The 20,956-nt window shown below is 45.1% G+C and overlaps 1 protein-coding gene across 7 annotated transcripts in view; it reads left to right on the plus strand.

The window, feature by feature from the left end:
* The window catches only part of FBXW10B (F-box and WD repeat domain containing 10B), a 31,032-nt gene that overhangs the window by 2,816 nt on the left and 7,260 nt on the right, over nt 1–20,956 (plus strand). For 5 of the 7 annotated variants that reach the window (XR_015147853.1, XR_015147852.1, XM_086358717.1 and 2 more), the window contains exons 2-10: nt 2,185–2,361; nt 4,191–4,394; nt 4,489–4,616; nt 5,422–5,544; nt 6,683–6,792; nt 8,587–8,787; nt 13,383–13,504; nt 16,203–16,351; nt 17,353–17,495. Coding sequence is in view for 5 of the 7 variants with exons in the window: in XM_086358717.1 (XP_086214843.1) it covers nt 2,185–2,361; nt 4,191–4,394; nt 4,489–4,616; nt 5,422–5,544; nt 6,683–6,792; nt 8,587–8,787; nt 13,383–13,504; nt 16,203–16,351; nt 17,353–17,495 (1,357 nt within the window). In the remaining 2 variants the exon portion in view is untranslated. Of the gene's footprint in view, nt 1–166; nt 342–2,184; nt 2,362–4,190; nt 4,395–4,488; nt 4,617–5,421; nt 5,545–6,682; nt 6,793–8,586; nt 8,788–13,382; nt 13,505–16,202; nt 16,352–17,352; nt 17,496–20,956 lie in introns of those variants that run through there. The other 2 variants (XM_086358719.1, XM_086358721.1) reach the window with 2 other exon arrangements.

Genomic DNA, 20,956 nt, shown 5'->3' on the forward strand with positions numbered 1-20,956 from the left:
AACCATCTCATCCTCTGCCACTCCCAGCCCCTTGCCTTCAGTCTTTCCCAGCAACAGGGTCTTCTCTAGTGGATCTGATCTTCACATTAGGTGGCCAAAATATTGGAGCTTCAGCTTCAAGGAGCATCAGTCCTTCCAATGAATATTCAGGGTTGACTTCCTCTAGGATTGACTGGTTTGATCTGGCTGTCCAAGGAACTTCTCAAGAGTCTTCTGGAGGCATGAAAGGACTGAATAAGGCTGGGATAGGAGTTCTCCATTATTGTTGTATCAGAATCACTTGGAAGGCTTATTGACACCCAGGTGGCTGTGGTCCTTCCCCAGAGCTCCTGACCCAGCAGGTATGATGTGGGTTATGAGTCTGCACTGCTAACATGTTGCTAGGAGATGCTGATATTGGTCCGTGAACCTCATTTTGGGAGCCAGTGGTCCAGTCTGTTGGTGAGAAGGTGTTGGCCAGCTGGACTAGGGCAGCAAAAGCAGCCAGAAAGGAGGCAAGGGACTGGGGTTGCAGGGGGCTGTCTAGAAAGGCAAGCAGAGGTTTAGTGGCATGGGAGAAGGTTGGAAGGGGGCAAGAAATGGAGAGATTCAGAGGTCGAGCTCTTGAGAGTGGGGGATTCCTGCTGTCCATGAGACCTGGAGTGTGGTCCTGTTTGCAGACTCATAGAATTTCAAGACGGAAAAGGCAATGGCACCCCACTCCAGTACTCTTGCCTGGAAAATCCCATGGGCGGAGGAGCCTGGTAGGCTGCAGTCCATGGGGTCGCTAGGAGTTGGACACGACTGAGCAACTTCACTTTCACGCATCGGAGAAGGAAATGGCAACTAGCTCCAGTGTTTTTGCCTGGAGAATCCCAGGGACAGGGGAGCCTTGTCGGCTGCTGTCTATGGAGTTGCACAGAGTCGGACACGACTGAATCGACTTAGCAGCAGCAGCAGGGGACTATTAGGGGCTTCCCAGGTGGCTCAGTGGGTAAAAATTCCTGGGTTGGGAAGATCCCCTGGAGGAGGAAATAGCAACCTATTCCAGTATTCTTGCCTGGAGAATCCCATGAACAGATGCGGGCTATAGTCGCTGGGGTCACAAAGAGTTGGACGCGGCTGAAGAGGCTGAGCATGCACGAAGAGGGCTATTAGTACCTGATAAAGGCACTTGCTTTCTTTGGTGTGTCCAGGAAGTAAAAGAATAATTATATGGAATGAAGAAGTGGTGGAGAAAGTTAGAGAATCCGGTCAGTTAGGTTAGAGATTGACCAGTCCAGCACCTTTATTTTGTGGTTAATGATGTTGAAGTTCAGCGAATCTGAGTGACTTGGTTGTGGTCATCCAGTTGGGGGGTAAAAACCAGGCCTCCCATCCTAAGCATCTCCCATGGGCAAGGCTGCCCTTCAGACAGGGAAGCAGATCTGCCCACACACGTGCCCTGCTCTGAGGTCCTCCTCCACCGTAGGAATCATCTCCTTGTATTTACAGGTCTCCCTCTCCTAGGGGAGCTTCTCTATTAAAAATGAAATTTTCTAATTTGACTCAAGGGCATTTATTCATATCACCGAAGAAAATTAAGTAAGTGCTTCAAAAAAGCAATCTCTCTTTCAACTCCTGCCTCTTTCTCTCTCTCTTTTCCTCCTTCCTTCTCTCTCAGTCTCTATCTATCCTTGCATATATAGAGAACTGATGAGGTTTGCAGTGGAGGCAGGGTGGCAAAGGCTAACAGAAGCTTTCTGTGACTTTTGTGTAGAAACTCAGAGACCCCTAAATAAAAACAGACATGACTGGCCTGGTCTGTTTTGTGTGCTGCTGCTACTGCTGCTAAGTCGCTTCAGTCGTGTCCGACTCTGTGCGATCCCATAGATGGCAGCCCGCCAGGCTCCGCCGTCCCTGGGATTCTCCAGGCAAGAACACTGGAGTGGGTTGCCATTTCCTTCTCCAATGCATGAAAGTGAAAAGTGAAAGTGAAGTTGCTCAGTCGTGTCCGACTCTTAGCGACCCCATGGACTGCAGCCCACCAGGCTCCTCTGTCCATGGGACTCTCCAGGCAAGAGTATTGGAGTGGGGTGCCAGGGCCTTCTCCGATGTTTTGTGTAGATTTAAAAGAAACCGGTAGACCAAAAGCCACTTTTCTTCAGCACTTCCTCTCCATGCACCTGTTTCAAGAGCTACTCGTCTTGGTCTTTTGTTCTTCAGGGACTGACCCAGACTTTACCAACATGTTTTTCATCCCTGAGAAAGGCCACACACACTCGTGTGACACCTCACAAGTCTGCTGGGCAGCCAGAACCAGGCACACAACCTTCCCGTTGTCCAAAGCTACAGGAAAAGCAAGCTTGCATGACCTTGTGCAGCGGGGAGCAGCCACTGCTGGTAAGTCTGCTGGTGGCAGGAAAGCCCAAGGGGAGGGGTCCCTGTGGACCTGGAGGGGCTGGCAGGTGATGGAATCTGAGGAGGACAGATGTGGGCAATTCACACTCATTTGTTGTCTACAAAGTGGGCTGGGCACTCTGGTGTTTATTCCCTTATTTAATCCCACGTCTGGTAAGTGGGCTTCTCCAATGGCTCAGCTGGTAAAGAATCCGGCTACAATGCAGGAGACACAGGTGATGCAGGTTTGATCTCTGAGTCGGGAAGATCCCCTGGAGGAGGAAAATGGCAACCCGCTACAGTCTTCTTGCCAGGAGAATCCCATGGACAGAGGAGCCTGGTGGGCTAATCCATGGGGTCACAGAATCGGGCACAAGTGAGCGACCGAGCATGCACATGCTCACTGGTGAGGTGAGAAACAAGGATGAAAATCAGTCAGTGTGATCCTAAGTCTCCCTCTGCACCAGGTTGTGTCCCTTGGTCTAGCCCCCCGACCTCTGTTACAGGGAAGGGGAGGGGCACCTCCAGGATCCAACCCACCAGGAGCTATTTTTGCAGCACTGGATTCAGTCTTTATTTATTTGTTTGGCTCTGTGAGGTCTTAGTTGTGGCATGTGGGATCTTTAGTTGTGGCATGTGGGATCTTTAGTTGTGGCATGAGGGACCTAGTTCCCTGACCAGGGATTGAACCCAGGCTCCTGGACTGGGAGTGCGATCTTAACCACTGGGCCACCAGGGCTGTCCCTGGATTCAGTCTTGAGGTGGAAATAAGAGCAGTGGGGAATTGGGCTCTGACCTTAAGCCTGTCCTCAGTTGGTTTTTGAATCAAGACACATACATGGAAATATAGGAAACACAAAGCATAGATTCTAAAATGCTTTTTATATGGAAAATTTGAAGTTTCAAAAAATAGGTTTGTTTTTGTTGTTCAGTTACTAAGTCGTGTCTGATTCTTTGTGTCCTCACGGACTGCAGCATGCCAGGCTCCTTCCTCTCTCCTCTCCTGTTCCTGGAGCTTGCTCAAACTCCTATCCATCAAGTCGATGATGCCATCCAACCATCTCATCCTCTGTTTCCCCCTTCTCCTCCTGCCTTCCATCTTTCCTGGCATCAGGGTCTGTTCCAAGGAGGTAGAACAGTGTAATCGTCACCCGTGTAACTGTCTTCCAGGCTCAATAATCGTCACCATCTTGTCCATCTCATTTCATCCACCCCTCTCTTTTGAAATTGTCTGAGACCTTTTCTTGTTGGGATCCTTTAAAGGGAACTCTGGACACCATGCCTTTTCATCAGCAGGGCAGTTTTCATGCTGCAGATGTCACCTTGAGCTGGGAATGCTGAAAACTGCTTGTATGCTTGGTTAGGGGAAATTGTATTTGCACTTTGGCAGAAGAAATGACCAAAGCTCAGTGGCCTCAGGGTAGACTCTGATGAGCTCTGTTTTGGTGGGGGAGCTTTTGGCAAGGACTTGCTCTGGGCCTGGTGGTGGTGGTAGTTTAGTTGCCAAGTCATGTCTGACTTTTTTGCAGCCCTGCATAGAGTCGGACCTTATTGAACGACCAAGCACATACACACATGAGCTGTAGCCCACCAGACTCCTCTGTCCATTGGATTTCCTAGGCAAGAATACCGGAGTGGGTTGACATTTTCTTCTCCAGGGGATCTTCCTGGCCAAGGGACTGAACATGGATCTCCTGCATTGCAGGCAGATTCTTTACTGGCTGAGCCAGCAGGGAAGCCCAAAAGTGCTCAGAGAAAGCACATGTCCCTGGGTGGGCTTGGACTCATTCCAAAGATGCCCCAGTTGTGCCCCTTCCCCGGTTTCCCTCTAGAAGTACGGTGGAAGAGTTCGCTCCAGTGTATTTCCGAGATGAACAGGCTATTTTCTGAAAAAGCCAGTGTGTCCAAATCAGGCTTGGCCCCGGCCACTGATGTGCTGTTGGAGCTGGACACTGTCAGAGAACTGTCCTCTGGGGTCAGCAGGTACCGCGACTTCATCCGCCAGCTGCCCATCCACCTCTCCAAGTATATTCTAAGTATGTGGGGCCTGTTGGGGGGTTTCTCAAGCACCGCCTCTCCCTCCTCGTGGCCCAGGTGGGAGGTTCCCAGGCCCACCTCTTGTTCTTCCAGGTTTGCTGGATAGGAGCACCTTGAACAGGTGTAGCTTTGTGAGCCAGCACTGGGCGGCGCTGGCACAGCAGGTCAAGGCCGACCTGTCCATGCACTCCTTCATCCAGCACCAGATCACCTTCCTGCAGGTACGGCCTGTCTGGGAGGGACAGTCAGACCAGCCTCCTTTCTGCCAAGCCTTCCCGTCTGTGGTGGCCCCCAAGCTGGCCTCCAGCTCCACGTGGGCTGCTTCCTCACTGCCCTCATATCCAGACTCCCGATCACCACTGACTCTCTAGAGGGGAGCACCCCGTCTAGAAGCCCCGCAGGCAGAGAGAGGCAGAGCCTTCCCCATGCCCCGTGGAGCTGTGAGCTTTCCCCAGGGAGCCTTACCAGAGCTTGTGCCATAAGAGAGCCTCACATACACAGATGTTTACAAGGCCACAAAGTGTATTTTTAGGTTATGATGCACTATTCCCTGGATAGTAACCACCTCTGGCATTTACAGTTCTGTCTCTTGCCTGAAGCCTGACCCTAAATCAGGGGTTCCTGGTAGTTTGGTTTTTTCCCAGCAGAGGGAGGGGACAGGAGACAGATGAGGAGGCCCTGAGACAGGCCACATGTTGGAGGCTGGGGACCACCCACTGTTCTTTTCTTTTTTAATTAATTAATTTATTTTAATTGGAGGCTAATTACTTTACAATACTGTAGTGGCTTTTCCCATACATTGACATGAATCAGCCATGCCACCCGCCATTCTTGCTGGTCCTCCCTGGGTGTTTGATGTCATTACCCTCCTCAAGCCAGTCTGCCCACACCACTGGCCCAACTCTCCAGGCCCAGGCCTTCCTGGGCCAGCGCTTGTCCGTCTTTCAGACCCTACCAAGAACTAGTTTTTAGTTTTCTCTTGGAGTGTAAGGACAAAGAATAACTGTTTTCTGTTATTTCCCCCAGGGGTCCTACACCAGGGGAATAGACCCTAATTACGCCAACAAGGTTATTATCCCAATTCCAAAAATGACGGATGATGGGAAGCGCCTTCGTGTGAAAAATCAGAAGTGGAAACTGAGAACGAAGGTGGGTTCTGATGGCATCTGGGGTAAGTGACTGTAGGGTGTCCTTTCTTACTGGCCACGGAAGGCCGAAGTCCAGGCTCGGACCTCACATAAGGATGTCAGACATCAGAGGGTACAGGATAGAGCATATTATGGATGTGGGGTACAGGATAGAGCATATTATGGATGTGGGGTATGGAGGATATGGGATAGAGCATATGGATATGGGGTATGGGAGGTGACGTACCCTAAGAAGGAGGCCAGGGTCCTGTGCTGTGTGTCTGTAAGCAAGTGATTTCCTCTCCTTAAGCAAGTGATTTCCTCTCCTTAAGCCTTATCTTCCTCATCTGTTAAGTGAGGGCTCGTTTGGGTGTCTTCTTGGAGTGCTTCCTGACTGAGTCTCCCACATCAGGTCCTATGTCCATGACGCCAAGCGTCTAGTGGGCAACTCAGAGCCAGCAGCAAAGTCAGGATCACTGGGTGTCCCCATCACTGGGCTGTCCCTGCATTTCATGGCCGCAGAAGTCTGTGGCTGGGGATGGGGAAGGACGTGGGGGCAGGGCCTCTCTGAGGCTACCCTCTCTGAGGCTCAGCTGTCTCATCTGTGAAATGATGAGAATACTTGGTGGGGCAGGTGACATGCTGTGTGATGCAGCTGTGAGGAGATGAGGGTTGCTGATGTGTAAAGACCTGGACACACAAGGCCCAGAGCGTGCAGCAGTGATTTCACTTGTGATTTCACAGCGATTTCATTGTGATTTCGAGTTCCCACAAGTATGCTCTGTACTGTCACATGTACACAATATGAACATAAAACCCTGGGTTCCATGAAACGGTCAGTCAAAGGGCACCAGTGACTTTATTTTGCATGCATCTGGGTCCTGAGCTCAGTTTAAAAAAGTTATGTTATCAGCAGCACCGGACGTTCACAGAATCAGAGGTGGAAGAGGAATCAGGACCCTCGACTCAGTATTTTCACACTCAGGGGTTCCTTTTCTCACTGGTTGGCGCCCTCCCCATCACCACGTAGCAGTTGCCATGGCCTGAAGAGGAGAAGGCCTCGGACCCCTGCACCCTTGCCAGGGGGAATCCCAAGGTGCATGCCTGGGACTCTGGGTCAGGTTGCCACTGTCCTTTGACTTCGGGTGTTGCCTTGTTAGAATGACTACAACCTGTGGACTGCATACCAGAACCAGGAGACTCAGCAGGTGCAGATGGAGGAGAGGAATGTCTTCTGTGGCTCTTACAACATCCGCATCCTCTCTGACACGTAGGTACTAGGCTCAGAATCTAGGGCCCAGGGCCCCTGGACTACCCACGCAAGCATCTAAGGATTCCCATGACCCTCACTCATTGGAAAAGCAATCCTTCTTCACATGAAACTCCAGCCCCAAACCCATCTGGAGACTTGGTGCTTGATTTTTGCACCATTCTCAGTAGAGGGTGGGCTTCCCTGGTGGCTAAGTGGTAAAGGAATCTGCCTGTCAATGCAGGGGACATGGTTTCGATCCCTGGGTGGAAAACACCCCCTGGGGGAGGAACTGGCAACCCACTCTACCATCCATGCCTAGGAAATCCCATGGACAGAGGAGCCTGGCAGGCTACAGTCCATGGGGTTGCAAAAGAGTTGGACATGACTTAGCGACTAAACAACAAACAGTTGTGGGTGGAGGACACTCTGCCCTTACAAATTTTGGGTACACTGACCAGCAACCTTTTGCACAATTCACATGCCTAAAATCTTTTAAAACTATCTTTACTGTTTAATTCTTATTTTAGAAGTAATATATCCTCATTGGAAAAAATATCCACTAAATGCCAGAAAATGTATAGAGAAAAAGAAATCTCTTCTATAATCTTGTCACTTAGAGATAACTACCATTAATATTGATGTCTATCGTAGAATTTTTTCTTGGCATGTAAAAATACATATTTTAAATATAAATGGAGCTATACTATACATGTTTTGGTAACCCACTCTAGCAAAGTACTGTGTCTTTTCATGTTAAATATGAAAATGGTAACTATGTAGCGTGACATCATTTGAATATGCCAGAAGAAGATCCTTTCATAATGTCAACTTCCTGACATATTTTAGATCTAGGACTTCACTCTTTATTCAAAAAGTTTTGTGAAGGACATCTTTTATTCTATTTTTGGCTGTGAACCTTACTAACAAACTGCATCTTGACCAGTCAAATAGGGGGAGAACAGAACAGATGGGAAAAGGCAGAGCTGAGTGTTTATGAGCAGTATGGTGATACGTGCTCTTTAGCAGAGAGAATGACAGGTTGAACTCTAGATACGACAAATGGAATGAGGGCAAACATGTCAGGAATTGCTCCTCGTATTTAGAGTGACTGTCCATCCCTGTTTATCCAAACAACCCTGCTTTACTCTGTGGTCCTCGAGTAATTAATAATAGTGTCCCCTTTCATGATTAAAAAAACCTCAGTTTGGACAATAAAATTTTTGGTCATCCTGCTCATATTTTATCTATTTGCTAATAATCTTATGATTGGAAAATTAATTCAACTCACCCTATTTTGTTGGATTTCATACTGATTGAGGGCAGGGTCCATCCATATCTTACTCGTCTTTGTATTTCCCATGAGCACCTATTAGCACAAGACTTTGCCCCTAATGTAGTATGCTCACTGGATATTGATTAAGGGAAACAATGACAGCAGGGGGATATGCAGTGGGTATAGGGCTTCCCAGCTGTGTTCTTCTGAGGTTTTCTGTGAAAAAAGGTTTCCATGATCAAATAAAGCAGAAAATGCTGCATACTCTGTTCTCTGTCCTGGGGATTTATTATACATTAGCAGAAATTGTTAAAATAGTTGTGCCTTTTGTGTTTAGGCTTTAAATCTAATTGAAATGCATTTTTGTTACAGTGTGAGGTAGGGATCCATCAGGGCTTATTAACACTAGGTCTTGCCTTCTGCTATATCCCTTGCTGGATGGATCTTCCATGATGGCATTTGCTATAGGCGAAAGGCACTGTACTAAGTAGTTCCATGGTTCTCTTCTCTCATGGTGCGTCTTTTTCCTGGCAACTCAGGTGGGACCGAAACAGAATCATCCACTATTCTGGGGGAGATTTGTTAGCTGTGTCATCCAATCGAAAGATCCAACTTCTGGACATCATACGTGTAAAGGAGATACCCATCAGGTTTCGAGGCCATGCTGGAAGTGTCCGGGCCCTCTTCTTGTGTGAAGAAGAAAACTTTCTCCTGAGTGGGAGTTATGACCTGAGTATCAGGTAAGTGGTCCAAGAAAGTTGTGGTCCTCACCTCACCCAGGCTTAAACACAGCTTGTGGAAAAAGCATGTGTGCTTTTACGTTTTTTCACATTTATGCAAAAGTTATCCTAAATGATGCTGACTTCTAGAATAACCCACAATTTTTTTTGGCAAGATAAAAACCAAAAATTTGTATATTGTTTAAACTTTGAGTGAGATAGATTTATAGTAATTATTAGATTTATTTTCTAGCTGAAGGCTACGAATCAGAAAGTATTTTCTTTAGTATTCTTAGATGAAAGCAAAATTTATATTTCTTTTTACAGATTCCTTCAGGGGAAAGTAGTTTTTTTGTGGGTGTGAAACCTGGTATGGAAGCCAAATAGTGATAAAAGTGTATATATACAAATATTTTTAAACAATATAATAAACACTCATGTGCTCATTACTCAGGTCAAGAAGTAGGGCATTCAGTTCAGTTCAGTTCAGTCACTCATTCGTGTCCGACTCTTTGCGACCCCATGAATTGCAGCACGCCAGGCCTCCCTGTCCATCACCAACTCCCAGAGTTCACCCAAACTCATGTCCATCAAGTCGGTGATGCCATCCAATCATCTCATCCTCTGTCGTCCCCTTCTCCTCCTGCCCCCAATTCCTCCCAGCCTCAGAGTCTTTTCCAATGAGTCAACTCTTCACATGAGGTGGCCAAAGTATTGGAGTTTCAGCTTTAGCATCAGTCCTTCCAAAGAACACCCAGGACTGATCTCCTTTAGAATGGACTGGTTGGATCTCCTTGCAGTCCAAGGGACTCTCAAGAGTCTTCTCCAACACCACAGTTCAAAAGCATCAATTCTTTGGCACTCAGCTTTCTTCACAGTCCAACTCTTGCATCCATACATGACTACTGGAAAAACCATAGCCTTGACTAGACGGACTTTGTTGGCAAAGTAATGTCTCTGCTTTTGAATATGCTATCTAGGTTGGTCATAACTTTCCTTCCAAGGAGTAAGCGTCTTTTAATTTCATGGCTGCAGTCACCATCTGCAGTAATTTTGGAGCCCCCCAAAATAAAGTCTGACACTGTTTCCACTGTTTCCGTATCTATTTCCCATGAAGTGATGGGACCAGATGCCATGATCTTCGTTTTCTGAATGTTGAGCTTTAAGCCAACTTTTTCACTCTCCTCTTTCACTTTCATGAAGAGGCTTTTTAGTTCCTCTTCACTCTCTGCCATAAGGATGGTGTCATCTGCATATCTGAGGTTATTGATATTTCTCCCGGCAATCTTGATTCCAGCTTGTGCTTCTTCCAGCCTAGCGTTTCTCATGATGTACTCTGCGTATAAGTTAAATAAACAGGGTGACAATACACAGCCTTGACGCACTCCTTTCCCCAAATCTCATTGTGTGCCTTTCTCTTATTTTTTCTTTCTTCCTTCTGATCAGTATAAATTTTATACTTAAATTTCTTTATAGTTTTGCTACCTATTTATGTATCTCCAGATATATTCACTACCTTTGTCCTTTCTTGAACTCAACATAAATGTAGTTATATTTTAAAAATTCACATGTACTTGATTCTTGCACTAATTTTGAGATTCATCTTTATGATATAGATAGCAGTAGTTAACTTATTTTCACTGAGATATAGTATTTTATTGGATGAATACATCATCATAACTCATTTATTTACTCTTCTGTTGGTGGATATTTGCATTGTTGTTAGCTGTTTATTCTTTCAAAGATTACTGCCATAGACATTCCTGTATGTGTTTCCTGATACCCATGTGTATGAATTAAAAAAATTTTTTTGTTGAGGTATAATTGACATACAAAGTTTAAAAAAATTTTTATTGAGGTAGAATTGACATACAATATATTAGGTGTATAATATAATGACTTGATATATGCATATATTGCAAAATAATTACCCCAGTGAATTTAGTTATATCCATCACAGCACAGAGTGACGTTTTTTTTCTTGTGATGAGAACTTTCAAGATTCACTCTCAGCAACTTTCAAAAATAAAACAGTGTTGTTGGCTTGTTTTTCTATTCTTATATCAAAACTACCTTTTTAAAAAAGACAATTTTTATAGAGCAGTTTCAGATTCACAGCAAAATTGACAGAAGACACAAAGTTTTCCAATATACCTTCTGCACCTGCACACGAATATATTCTCTTGTCCTCAAGATTCCCCATCAGAGTGGAACATGTGTTACAACTGATGACCCTGCTTTGACACATCGTAATCTGTGCTTTCCTGATGGCTCAGTGGGTAAAGAATCCTCCTGCAGTGCAGGAGATACAGGAGATAGGAGTTCGATCCCTGGCTTGGAAAGATCCCCTGGAGGAGGAAATGACAACCCACTCCAGTATTCTTGCCTGGAGAATCCCTTGGTCAGAGGAGCCTGGTGGGCTATAGTCTGTGGGGTCACAAAGAGTTGGACGCAACTGAGAGGCTGAGCATGCATGCAATTACCTAAAGTCAACAGTTTAACTTAGGGTTCACACTTGGTGGTGTACATTGTATGCATTTGGACAAATATATAATGACACATATCCATCATTATAGTATCATACAAAGTATTTTCACTGCCCTAAAAATCCTCTGTTCTTTACCTATTCATGCTTCTCCCAATCCCTGACAACCATGAATCTTTCTACTGGCTCTGTAGTTTTGCCTTTTCCAGAATGTCATGTAGTTGAAATCATATAGTGTGTAGCTTTTTCAGATCTTCTTTCACTTAGTCATATGCATTTAAGGCTCCTCCATGTCTTTTCATGTCTGGATAGCTCATTTTTTACTTACATTGAATAATATTCCACTGTCCAGATGGACCACAGTTTATTTATTCCTTCATCCACTGAAGGACATCTTGGTTGCGTCTACATTTTGTCTGTTATGAGTAAGTGGCTATAAACATCCATTTACAAATTTTAAAATATTTGCTTATTTAGTTGGCTACAGTGGTCTTAGTTGCAGCATGCAGAATCTTCATTGCTGCTTGTAGGATCTTTAGTTGCAGCATGTGGACCTAGTTCCCTGACTAGGGATTGAACCCATCCCCCTGTATTGGGAGCATGGAGTCTTAGCCACTGGACCACTAAGGAAGTCCCCATTCCTATTTTTCTAAAAGCGTTTATCAAATACCTTTTCTGCATAAATTATGAAAACAACCTGGGCATATGGTTAACCATGCTGCTAGGAAGTAGAAATTCAAAACATGCTTTTTTTTCAGACCACTGGGACCTTGTTAAAGTCAACTATGTATGCATAGGAGGCTCTGATGAACAGATAAAGGCCATTGGACCTTTAGGAATATTAGAAGGAAAAGTCTGACAACGCCCGCCCCCCCCCAATCAAAAGAAACATTTACTTATAGTTTATTATGTGCCAAGTCTCCTAATAACTATGGAATAAGTACCATTATTATCCCCAATTTACAAATGAGGAAACTGAGATAGCAGGTGATTCAGTAACTTATTTGAGATCACACAGCCAGTGAGTGATGGATATGTGAGTGGACCTCAGGCAGCCTGGCTCCAGAGCCCAGTCTCTTGACATTATACTTTGTCCTGTCACAAAGTCAGTATGAATGATGGTTGAGAGATCTGAGGCAGGTTTGTATATTAAAAAATAGTGTGACTCATACATGTTTCCTATATATCTCTTAGATATGCTTTGTGTGTGTGTGTGTTTAGTTGCTAGGTCATGTCTGACTCTTTGTGACCCCAAGAACTGTAGCCCACCAGGTTCCTCTGTCCATGGGATTCTCCAGGCAAGAATACTGGAGTGGGTTGCCATTTCTTCCTCCAGGGGATCTTCTCAACCCAGGGATGGAACCCAGGTCTCCTGCATGGCAGGTGGATTCTTTACCACAGAGTCACCTGGGAAGCCCTAGATATGCTTTAGAAATGCACATAAAATAGTCTGAATCCAAGTGGCATGTGTCAATTGTTCTGTTGTTCTTGTTTGAAGATCAGCTCTACCACTGAATCAGTGTTGTGGATTCTGAGCCTGGTGATTGTTCTAGGGACCCTTCCATCTGATGAAAAGTAAAAGTGTTAGTCACTCAGTTGCGTCTGACTCTTTGCAATCCCATGGACTGTAGCCCGCCAGGCTCCTCTGTCCATGGAATTAAGCCATTCCCTTCTCCAGGGGATCTTCCTGACCCAGGGATCAAACCTGGGTCTCCCACATTGCAGGCAGATTCTTTACCATTTGAGCCACCCAGGAAGCCCAGCTTGTGACAACCAAACATGTCTCCAGACATTGTCACATGTCCCCTGGGAGTGGATGTCACCCCTAGTTGACAATTTCTGCATTACTGTATTTAATTCTTCATAAACCTGTGAGATAATTATTTTTATTATCATTTCCATTGAATCAAGGAGGAAATGAAGTTTTCACTGAAGTTCAGTAGCTTTATTAAAGTTACACCTAAGAAATGCTGCAAGTGGGATTCAAATCCAAGCCTTGGACTCTGAGCTTAATCATGAAACTCTGATGCCTTCCAACTACCTATCAACCTAAAGGAACTCTATGCTGTTGAACCCTTGGGTCCTCAGAAAGTCTCAAAAACATCTCTTTTTTGTGGTCTGATTCCTGCAGGTACTGGGATCTGAAAAGTGGGGCTTGTATACGCATCTTCAATGGCCACCAGGGGACCATCACCTGCATGGATGTGTATAAGAACAAGCTCGCCTCTGGAGCAAAAGATTGCCAGGTAAAAGGTGAGAAAGAAATGCCTCAGACTCTCTAAGATGTTTCCCTAAGCCCATGGGTTGCCAGAAGACTTGTTTTGCTCATTTCTACAGGCAGTCGCTTATCCCTTCATCCATCTATCTATGATCCATTGATGACTATTGGTTGAATGCTAGGAGCTGTGCTAAGTGTAAGGAAAGCAGCATATGCCATGGCCCTTTCAACGTGGCTTTCTATTTCCTCAAGAGCCTCGTGGTCTCCTAATGGAGACAGATACATAAATATATCATGGAGGGAAGAGTAAATATGTGAATGACAACAGTTGCCTTTTATTGAGTACTAACTTTGGGACTGCGATGGGTGCTTTACATTATCTTATTTCAGTCTCATAAGCGTTCTATGGGGTGGATGCAGATAAGGGATCCACGACTCAGAGAGAAAAACAATTAGCCATGAGTCAAACTGCTAAGTGGTTGGGTGGGGATTTGAACCCAGGGCTGTCTGGTTCTAAAACGTGTACTCCAGCAAGTTTGTGGAGGGCTAAGTCACCATAGAAATAAGAGTAAAAGGGAAAGCACCGCAGGCAGGGTACTGTTTGAGTCTGGTCCTGAGGATGAGTAGTTCTACAAGCAGAGGGAGTGTGTAGGGCATTTTAAACAGAAGGAACAGCTCAGGCAAATCACAGAATATGAAAGAAAATGAAGAATTGAGGGACTTTCCCTCTGCTCAGTTGGCTGAGCTGTTGTGTGTTGTGTTGGCGATCAGGCAGGTATGTTTGTTTGGGGCCAGATTATAAAGGGCCTTATGTGTTGAAAATTGAACTTTATTCTGTAAAATGTAGGAGGCTGTAAATGCGTTCTAAGCTGAGAAGTGATATGATGAGATGCGTATTTGAGAAAGACTGCTCTAGTGATATTGTGGAAGAAAGATTTGGAAAGATGGCAACTCTTTGGAGACAAGATGTCTTCAGAATATCTGAGAATAGGCAAGTGTGAAGTTATCGGATGGATCTGTATGTACCTGTAAGGAGATGATACATACAGAGGACGGGGTTGGGGGGTAAGATTTCCAGAATGAGAACTGGCAGGACTTCAGCACTAACAGGAGATGAAAAGCAAGAAAGAATGGCGAAGGGTGAGGCCAGACTTTATAATTCAGGCCATTGGGTACACAGAAGTACCATTGATGGAAATGGGACCTTGGAGGAAGAGCAGGGTAGGGGAGGGATGGAGGAGAAGATGATGGCTTGTATTTTGGACACGTTGAGTGTGGCAGGAGAACAGCCAGCCAAAGACGGTCCCATCCTAATCCCGGAAACCAGTGACTGTGTCATCTTGCATAGCAAGAAGGACTTTGAAGATGTAGTGAAGTCAGGGACCTTAAAATGTGGAGATGACCCAGGGTTATTGGTGTGGGCCCATGGGTCATCACCTGGATCCATAAAAACAGACATTTTCTTATGTGTGACCAAAAGGAGACATGACTGTGGATGAATGGTCAGAGAGATGGAACGTTGCTGGCCTTGAAGATGGAGAAAGGGGGTGTGAGACAAGGTGTGTGTCGGGGACCCTAGAAGGTGGAAAAGGTGAGGACATGGATTCCTCCCTCCACCCCCCTGAGACTCCCTAAAGGAGCACAGCCCTGCTGACACCTTGATTTTAGCCTTGTGAGGTTGTGCAGTGATTCTGTAAGATAATCTGTTTGTCATTTTCAGGCTCTAAGTTGATAGTAATCTGTTACAGCAGCAATGGGAAGCTAATGCATTGAGTGCGAAGTTCCCGCAGATGCCCAGGTGAAGGCAAAATGGTCTCTGGACCCAGACTCCCTGGGTTCAAATCCCAGTTCAATCTGCTCACCACCCCTGTGATCTTGAGCAGGTTACTGAACCTCTCTGGGTCTCAGTTTCCCCATCTGTACAGGAAGGAGTAATAATAGCTTTGTCCTGTGAAGATGAGTTAATGCATGGCAAGCACTTTGATTAGCCCGGCTCATGGCTAGTGTGGGGTGGGTGTGCACTGTGGTTAGTATTTGGTCCTGTGATACTCATTGCATTGCCTGAGGAAGTAGGTTCTATGGGGGGCTTTAATGTTCTCATCACTGAATTTGTGATGCCCACTTTCAGTCTCTTCCTTCAAGCTCAGTTCTCCCACCACCCATGGACTCTCATATCCACCCAACGTTTATGATATGAGAGGTGGGGGCTCCAGCACCATCTGTGTAGAAGCAGCAGTAGATTCGCCCTCAGCTGTGACAATCTCTTAGAAGTAAAATCCAAAAGTCAGATTCAGAAGTACTTTAAAATGTAAATGGAGAGAGACAGCTTTCTTTTCTTTGAGGGTGGGTAGGAGGTGAGGGTCAGGAGACAGCATCTGGGAGGAATCATGCCCTGAACACCTGCCATGATTTTCCTGAAATCTACTCTAGCATCTTTCAGGCTTGAGGAGGAGGCTTACTGGAGATGAGCTGTCCACCTCTTAGACCAGGAGGCTAAGGTTCAGGGTCAGAGCCAAGGTCTATGCATTGCTGGATCTCCCAAGGGCTATGAGAGGGGAGCCCTGGGTTGCAGGTACATGGACTATGGGTGAGCCATTGGGGGTGCTGGACCAGATGAAGCCTTCTGGAGTTTGATATGATGGGCTTGGCTGGTCTCAGCTTCTGCGATGGGGTATGGAGCCCCTTTGGCACCCTCTCCATGCACCCTCTTTTCTCTCTCCCCTTCCCTTTCAGAGTGGGATATAGAGACAGGGAAGTGCTTAAAGACTTTCAAACACAAAGACCCCATCCTGGATACCAGGATCAATGACACGTACATCGTGAGCAGCTGTGAGAAAGGCATGGTCAAAGTGTGGCACATGGTCACAGCCCAGCTGGTAAAGGTGAACGCTGGGGACTGGGGGGAGGGGACTAGGGGGAGGGGCTAGGGATGGGGACTGGGGAGCAGAGTGCTGTGGGTGAGAGGCTGGAGGACACTGACAGGCACTGACAGACAGGTAGCTCCCCAGACCACCCTAGGGTGGTTGAGAGGCAGTCACCAAAAGAGGGTGGTCCTGAGAAAGGGAAGGGAAGACCCCCTAAGAAGGGGCCATTCTGAGTTGGTTGAAGGTCAAGGCCCACGTGAGCCATGTTTTCATGGGTGGAGGTGGTGGAGGCTACGTTCTGACTCCGCAAGATACATGGATTCGGAGGGGTCTTTTCACAGCAGCACAGGTAAAGTACCTTTTCTTCTTCTGGAACATTTGACCCTGATTCTGGCATGGGGTCTGGGAATGAACAAACCACAGTGATCTCCTCTTGCCTCTCTTCTGAGAAGAGAATGTTGGCTGTCTAGAAAGTGATCGAATGTTCACACACAGGAAGTGTTCTTGCCGGATGGGCAGCCCCCATCCCTGGTGGGTGGTGCTGAGATATCTTTTGTGCTGAGAATACAGGATCACAGCAAGAAGCGGCTGCCTAGCTGGTGGGCTTTTCTCACCAGTGATGTTACTGTGGTCTAAGCAGTAGTTACTGGATATCAAGCTGCCTCTGGTCCTGGCAGGGAGCTGACACATGAGCCTTGCCCTTCTGGCAGCGGAGGAAGGAAGACTGTGTCCCTCTCAGGCACTCCAGGAAGGCGGGGCCTACCTGGTCACAGACCCACTGGGTACAAGGCCTCCCCAGATCTCCTTCCTCCTTAACTGGGGAGGGAGCAGGTTGCCTGAACCTCACCAACCTTCTTAGAGCAGACATGCAGTGGGCTCAGGCAGACTCCCAGTGTGGTAGCCTCAGACTGGTGGAGCGTGGCTTTGGGATCCATCTCAAGAAGCCTCCAGCTCTGCTCCTCGAGGAGTCATGATTCGGGCTGAAGATGGGCTGAGAACAGAGGCATCTTTTCTTGCAGACGCTCAACGGCCACGAGGGGGCCGTGAAGTGTCTATACTTCGACCAGTGGCATCTCCTGTCAGGAAGCACTGATGGCCTGGTCATGGCCTGGAGCATGGTGGGAAAGTACGAGCGGTGCCTCATGGCCTTCAAGCATCCAAAGTAGGTACTCAGGACACCCTGGCCAGGTCCCTGCCCCTGACCCCAATTTTCCCAACAGAACCTAGACTTCACTCTTGGGTGAAGTCTTCATTAAGTAGGGACTTCACTGTCCCTACTGCTCTCTGCTGACCCTCTCGCCTCTGCTCCTCACCCATTTCCACTTTCCTCTTCTCCCACCTGTTGCCCAATATAGTCACCCCTCTCCTGCCCTCCCTTGTCTCTCTTAAGAAACAATAATACCATGTGGAGATTTTGAGAAGTTACTGAAAATTTACACTTACGGCACATGTAATAAATTTTATCTGTTACCTACCAAACTTAGGAATATTGGCGGAACTGTCCCTCTGTGATGCCAATTCCAGTAAACTTAAGTTCTTGGAATTTTGTGGTTGCGAAAACTTAAAATGACCCAGGTGCCAAAGGTTTAAAAATAAGGAAGGGCTTAAAGAAGGCGCTCCCTTAAAGCCTGGGGGCTCAATTCTATTCCGGGACAGCAAATGGATTTCATTTTGCATTTCCAATCCCAGTTTAGTGATGGTGCGTGCTTGGATCCAATTAAGAAGTACTCTGAGGTTATCTAGGCTTATTTGTAAAGGGCATTGTGGTCAGTTAATGGTTCTGCCATAATTGTGGGTTTTACAAACTGCTCTATGCCACTCTTGTACTGCACGAATATTGCTTCTTCCCCTGAATGCATTATAAGAGACGCCAGGAAGCTAAGTGCTATCCTAATTCATTGAGAGAGGGTCTTCCAGGAGGATCTGTCAAGGAGAGTTATTTAATGAAAAATGGTCCTAGATTTCCTTGTACCCTCACAGGAACCTCTTTTTTTTTTAATTAATTTTTAAATTTTTAAGAAAGGTTTTATATTGGAGTATAGTTGGGTAACAATATTGTGATAGTTCCAGGTGCACAGCAAAGGGACTCAGCTGTACATATATATGTACCCACTCTCCCCCAAACTCCCTTCCCATCCAGGCTACCACATAACATTGAGCAGAGTTCCTTGTGCTATACAATACAATAGGCCCTTTTTGGTTATCCACAGAAACTTCTTGAGCAGGCAGACTGGCTTTGTGGGCAGTAGAGGGGGATATGGGCCTATATGTGTATGTTCTCTATCTGGGGTGTAACTGCATTGTTGACAGGTGGGTAGTATCAGGAAGGGCCAGTGTTCAGTGATTTAGTTAAGCCTTGGGTGATTATCGATAAACCTTACAGCATTGATCATCTAGCTTGTCCAAACTTGACCTCAAGGAGGGACTCAAACTTTGTGATATCACATTAAAATGGTAACGCTACATTTTTAAAACCTTCCAAGCATGATTCAGTAGGATTTAATTTAGTTATTGGAAGATAATTGTTTCCAGCAAACTTAGCAGTATGTTCACCATTTCATCAAACCCATTCTATTAATACCTCAGCTTTGGGATCTTCTTAAACCATTCCTACTTCCACTGAATGACAGCCCAACACACCATCCACATTGGCTCTTGATGCCTTGCACACTTACTGCCTTGCACACTTACAGCAAATCCATAGACAGTTATAGTACATTTGGAGGACATGGGCAGTGTTCTCATTTGTAGGGCCCTTTCTCCCACTCATCTGAAGCAGTACTGTGTATATATAAGTGCTTGATTGTTGTTGTTCAGTTGCTAAGTTGTGTTTCACTCTTTGTGATCCCATGGACTGCGGCAAGTCAGCCTTCCCTGTCCTTCACCATCTCCCAGAGTTTGCTCAAACTCATGTCCATTGAGTCAGTCCAGTCATCTCATCCTCTGTTGTCCCCTTCTCCTCCTGCCCTCAACCTTTCCCAGCTCTAGGGTCTTTTCCAGTGACTCAGTTCTTTGCATCAGATGGCCAAAGGATTGGAGCTTCAGTTTCAGCATCAGTCCTTCCAATGAATATTGAGGGTTGATTTCTTTTAGGATTGACTGGTTTGATCTTGCTGGGCAGTTTGATCTCCTTTGTGGGTAGTTTAGCTGGACATAGTGAAGTGTTGAGAAAGCAAATTTATGCTATTGATTTGTACAAAGAAGCCAAATTATTCATTTACTGCAGGAAATATGACTATCAAGTACACTGAACACCTTCATTCCATTTAATGTATACATTGTATATTTATATATATTATATAATATATTTAATACATTAAATATATATTTATATACTATATATAACATTTTAGTATATATTAAGTAAATTGAATATATATATATTTACAACTTAAAAATTAAGATAATTCACATGACACAAAATTCACCGTTTCATGATGTACAATTGAATGTTTTTTAGTATATCCATAATGTTATGTGGCGATTCCCACTATCTAATTACACAATATTTCCATCAGTCAGTAGTAATGTCCTCCGTTTCATTTCTGATTTTAGTAATTTGAATTTTATCTCTTATTTTTGGGGGGCAGTCTAAGCAAAAATTTTATAATTGTTATATATCCTTGGTAAATTCATTCTTTTACCATTATTATGTAATGTTCTTTTTTTGTCTCTATTAACAGTTTTGTCTAAAAGTCTATTTTGTGTGGTATTTGTGTAGACACTCTGGTGCTCCTTTGGCAAGGAGTATCTTTTTTTCCCACTCTTTCACTTTCAACATATTTGTGTCTTTGAATCTACAGTGAGCCTCCTGTAGGCAGCATTTAGTTGGATTGTGTTTTTAATCGTTTCTCCCAATGTCTGCCTTTTAATGGAAGAATTTAATCTATTTACATTAAGTGTAAAACAAACTTAACTCTACCATTTGGCTTTTTGTTTTTCTATAGTCTTATACATATTTTGTTTGTTTGTTTGTTTCATTTCTCAAGTTTTCTATTGTGGTCTTTTTGGGTGTTGAACAGATATTTAGATATTAACAGTGTACCATTTTAATTCTGTCATCACATTTTTACTATGTATTTTTGAATTACTTTATTAGTGGTTTCCCTTGGGTTGCTGCAAGCCTTTGGTTATTTTCCAGAGTTCCAAATAGTTGATTCTGACAGTTTTTGCCAGTTTTTTCATTGCTTTTATGAAAGGATAGAATTTTGGAGTTCCTTTGAACGCCACCATTTTCACTGACGTCACCTTCTGCAGTGTTTTTTTTTGATTAAGGAGGGACAAAGAAAGAGACAAGTGACATTTCTAGGGCAGAGATAAAATATGAAAGGAGACTGGATTATGCCAGAACCATGAAAACCACTGTTGTGTGAGGTATGGGCTTAATTTTTAAAATACCTCGATTGATTTAATCACAACAGGAATCCTCTGAAGCAGTTCCCCTTCTCATGGAAGAGAAAACTGAAGACTGAGAGGTTATTTTCTCAAGTTTATACAGTCAGTAAGAGGTACGATCAGGTTTTGATCCCAGATTTTCTGATCCCAAAGTCTGTGCTTTAAATCACCAGGCTATGATGGTATATAGGCTGAACCACCAAATGTCACAGGAACCCACGAGAAGTG

Source organism: Bos grunniens, chromosome 19, assembly GCF_055505025.1.
Source record: "Bos grunniens cultivar Pamir isolate PY7600 chromosome 19, Bosgru_T2T1.0, whole genome shotgun sequence".
NCBI lineage: Eukaryota > Metazoa > Chordata > Mammalia > Artiodactyla > Bovidae > Bos > Bos grunniens.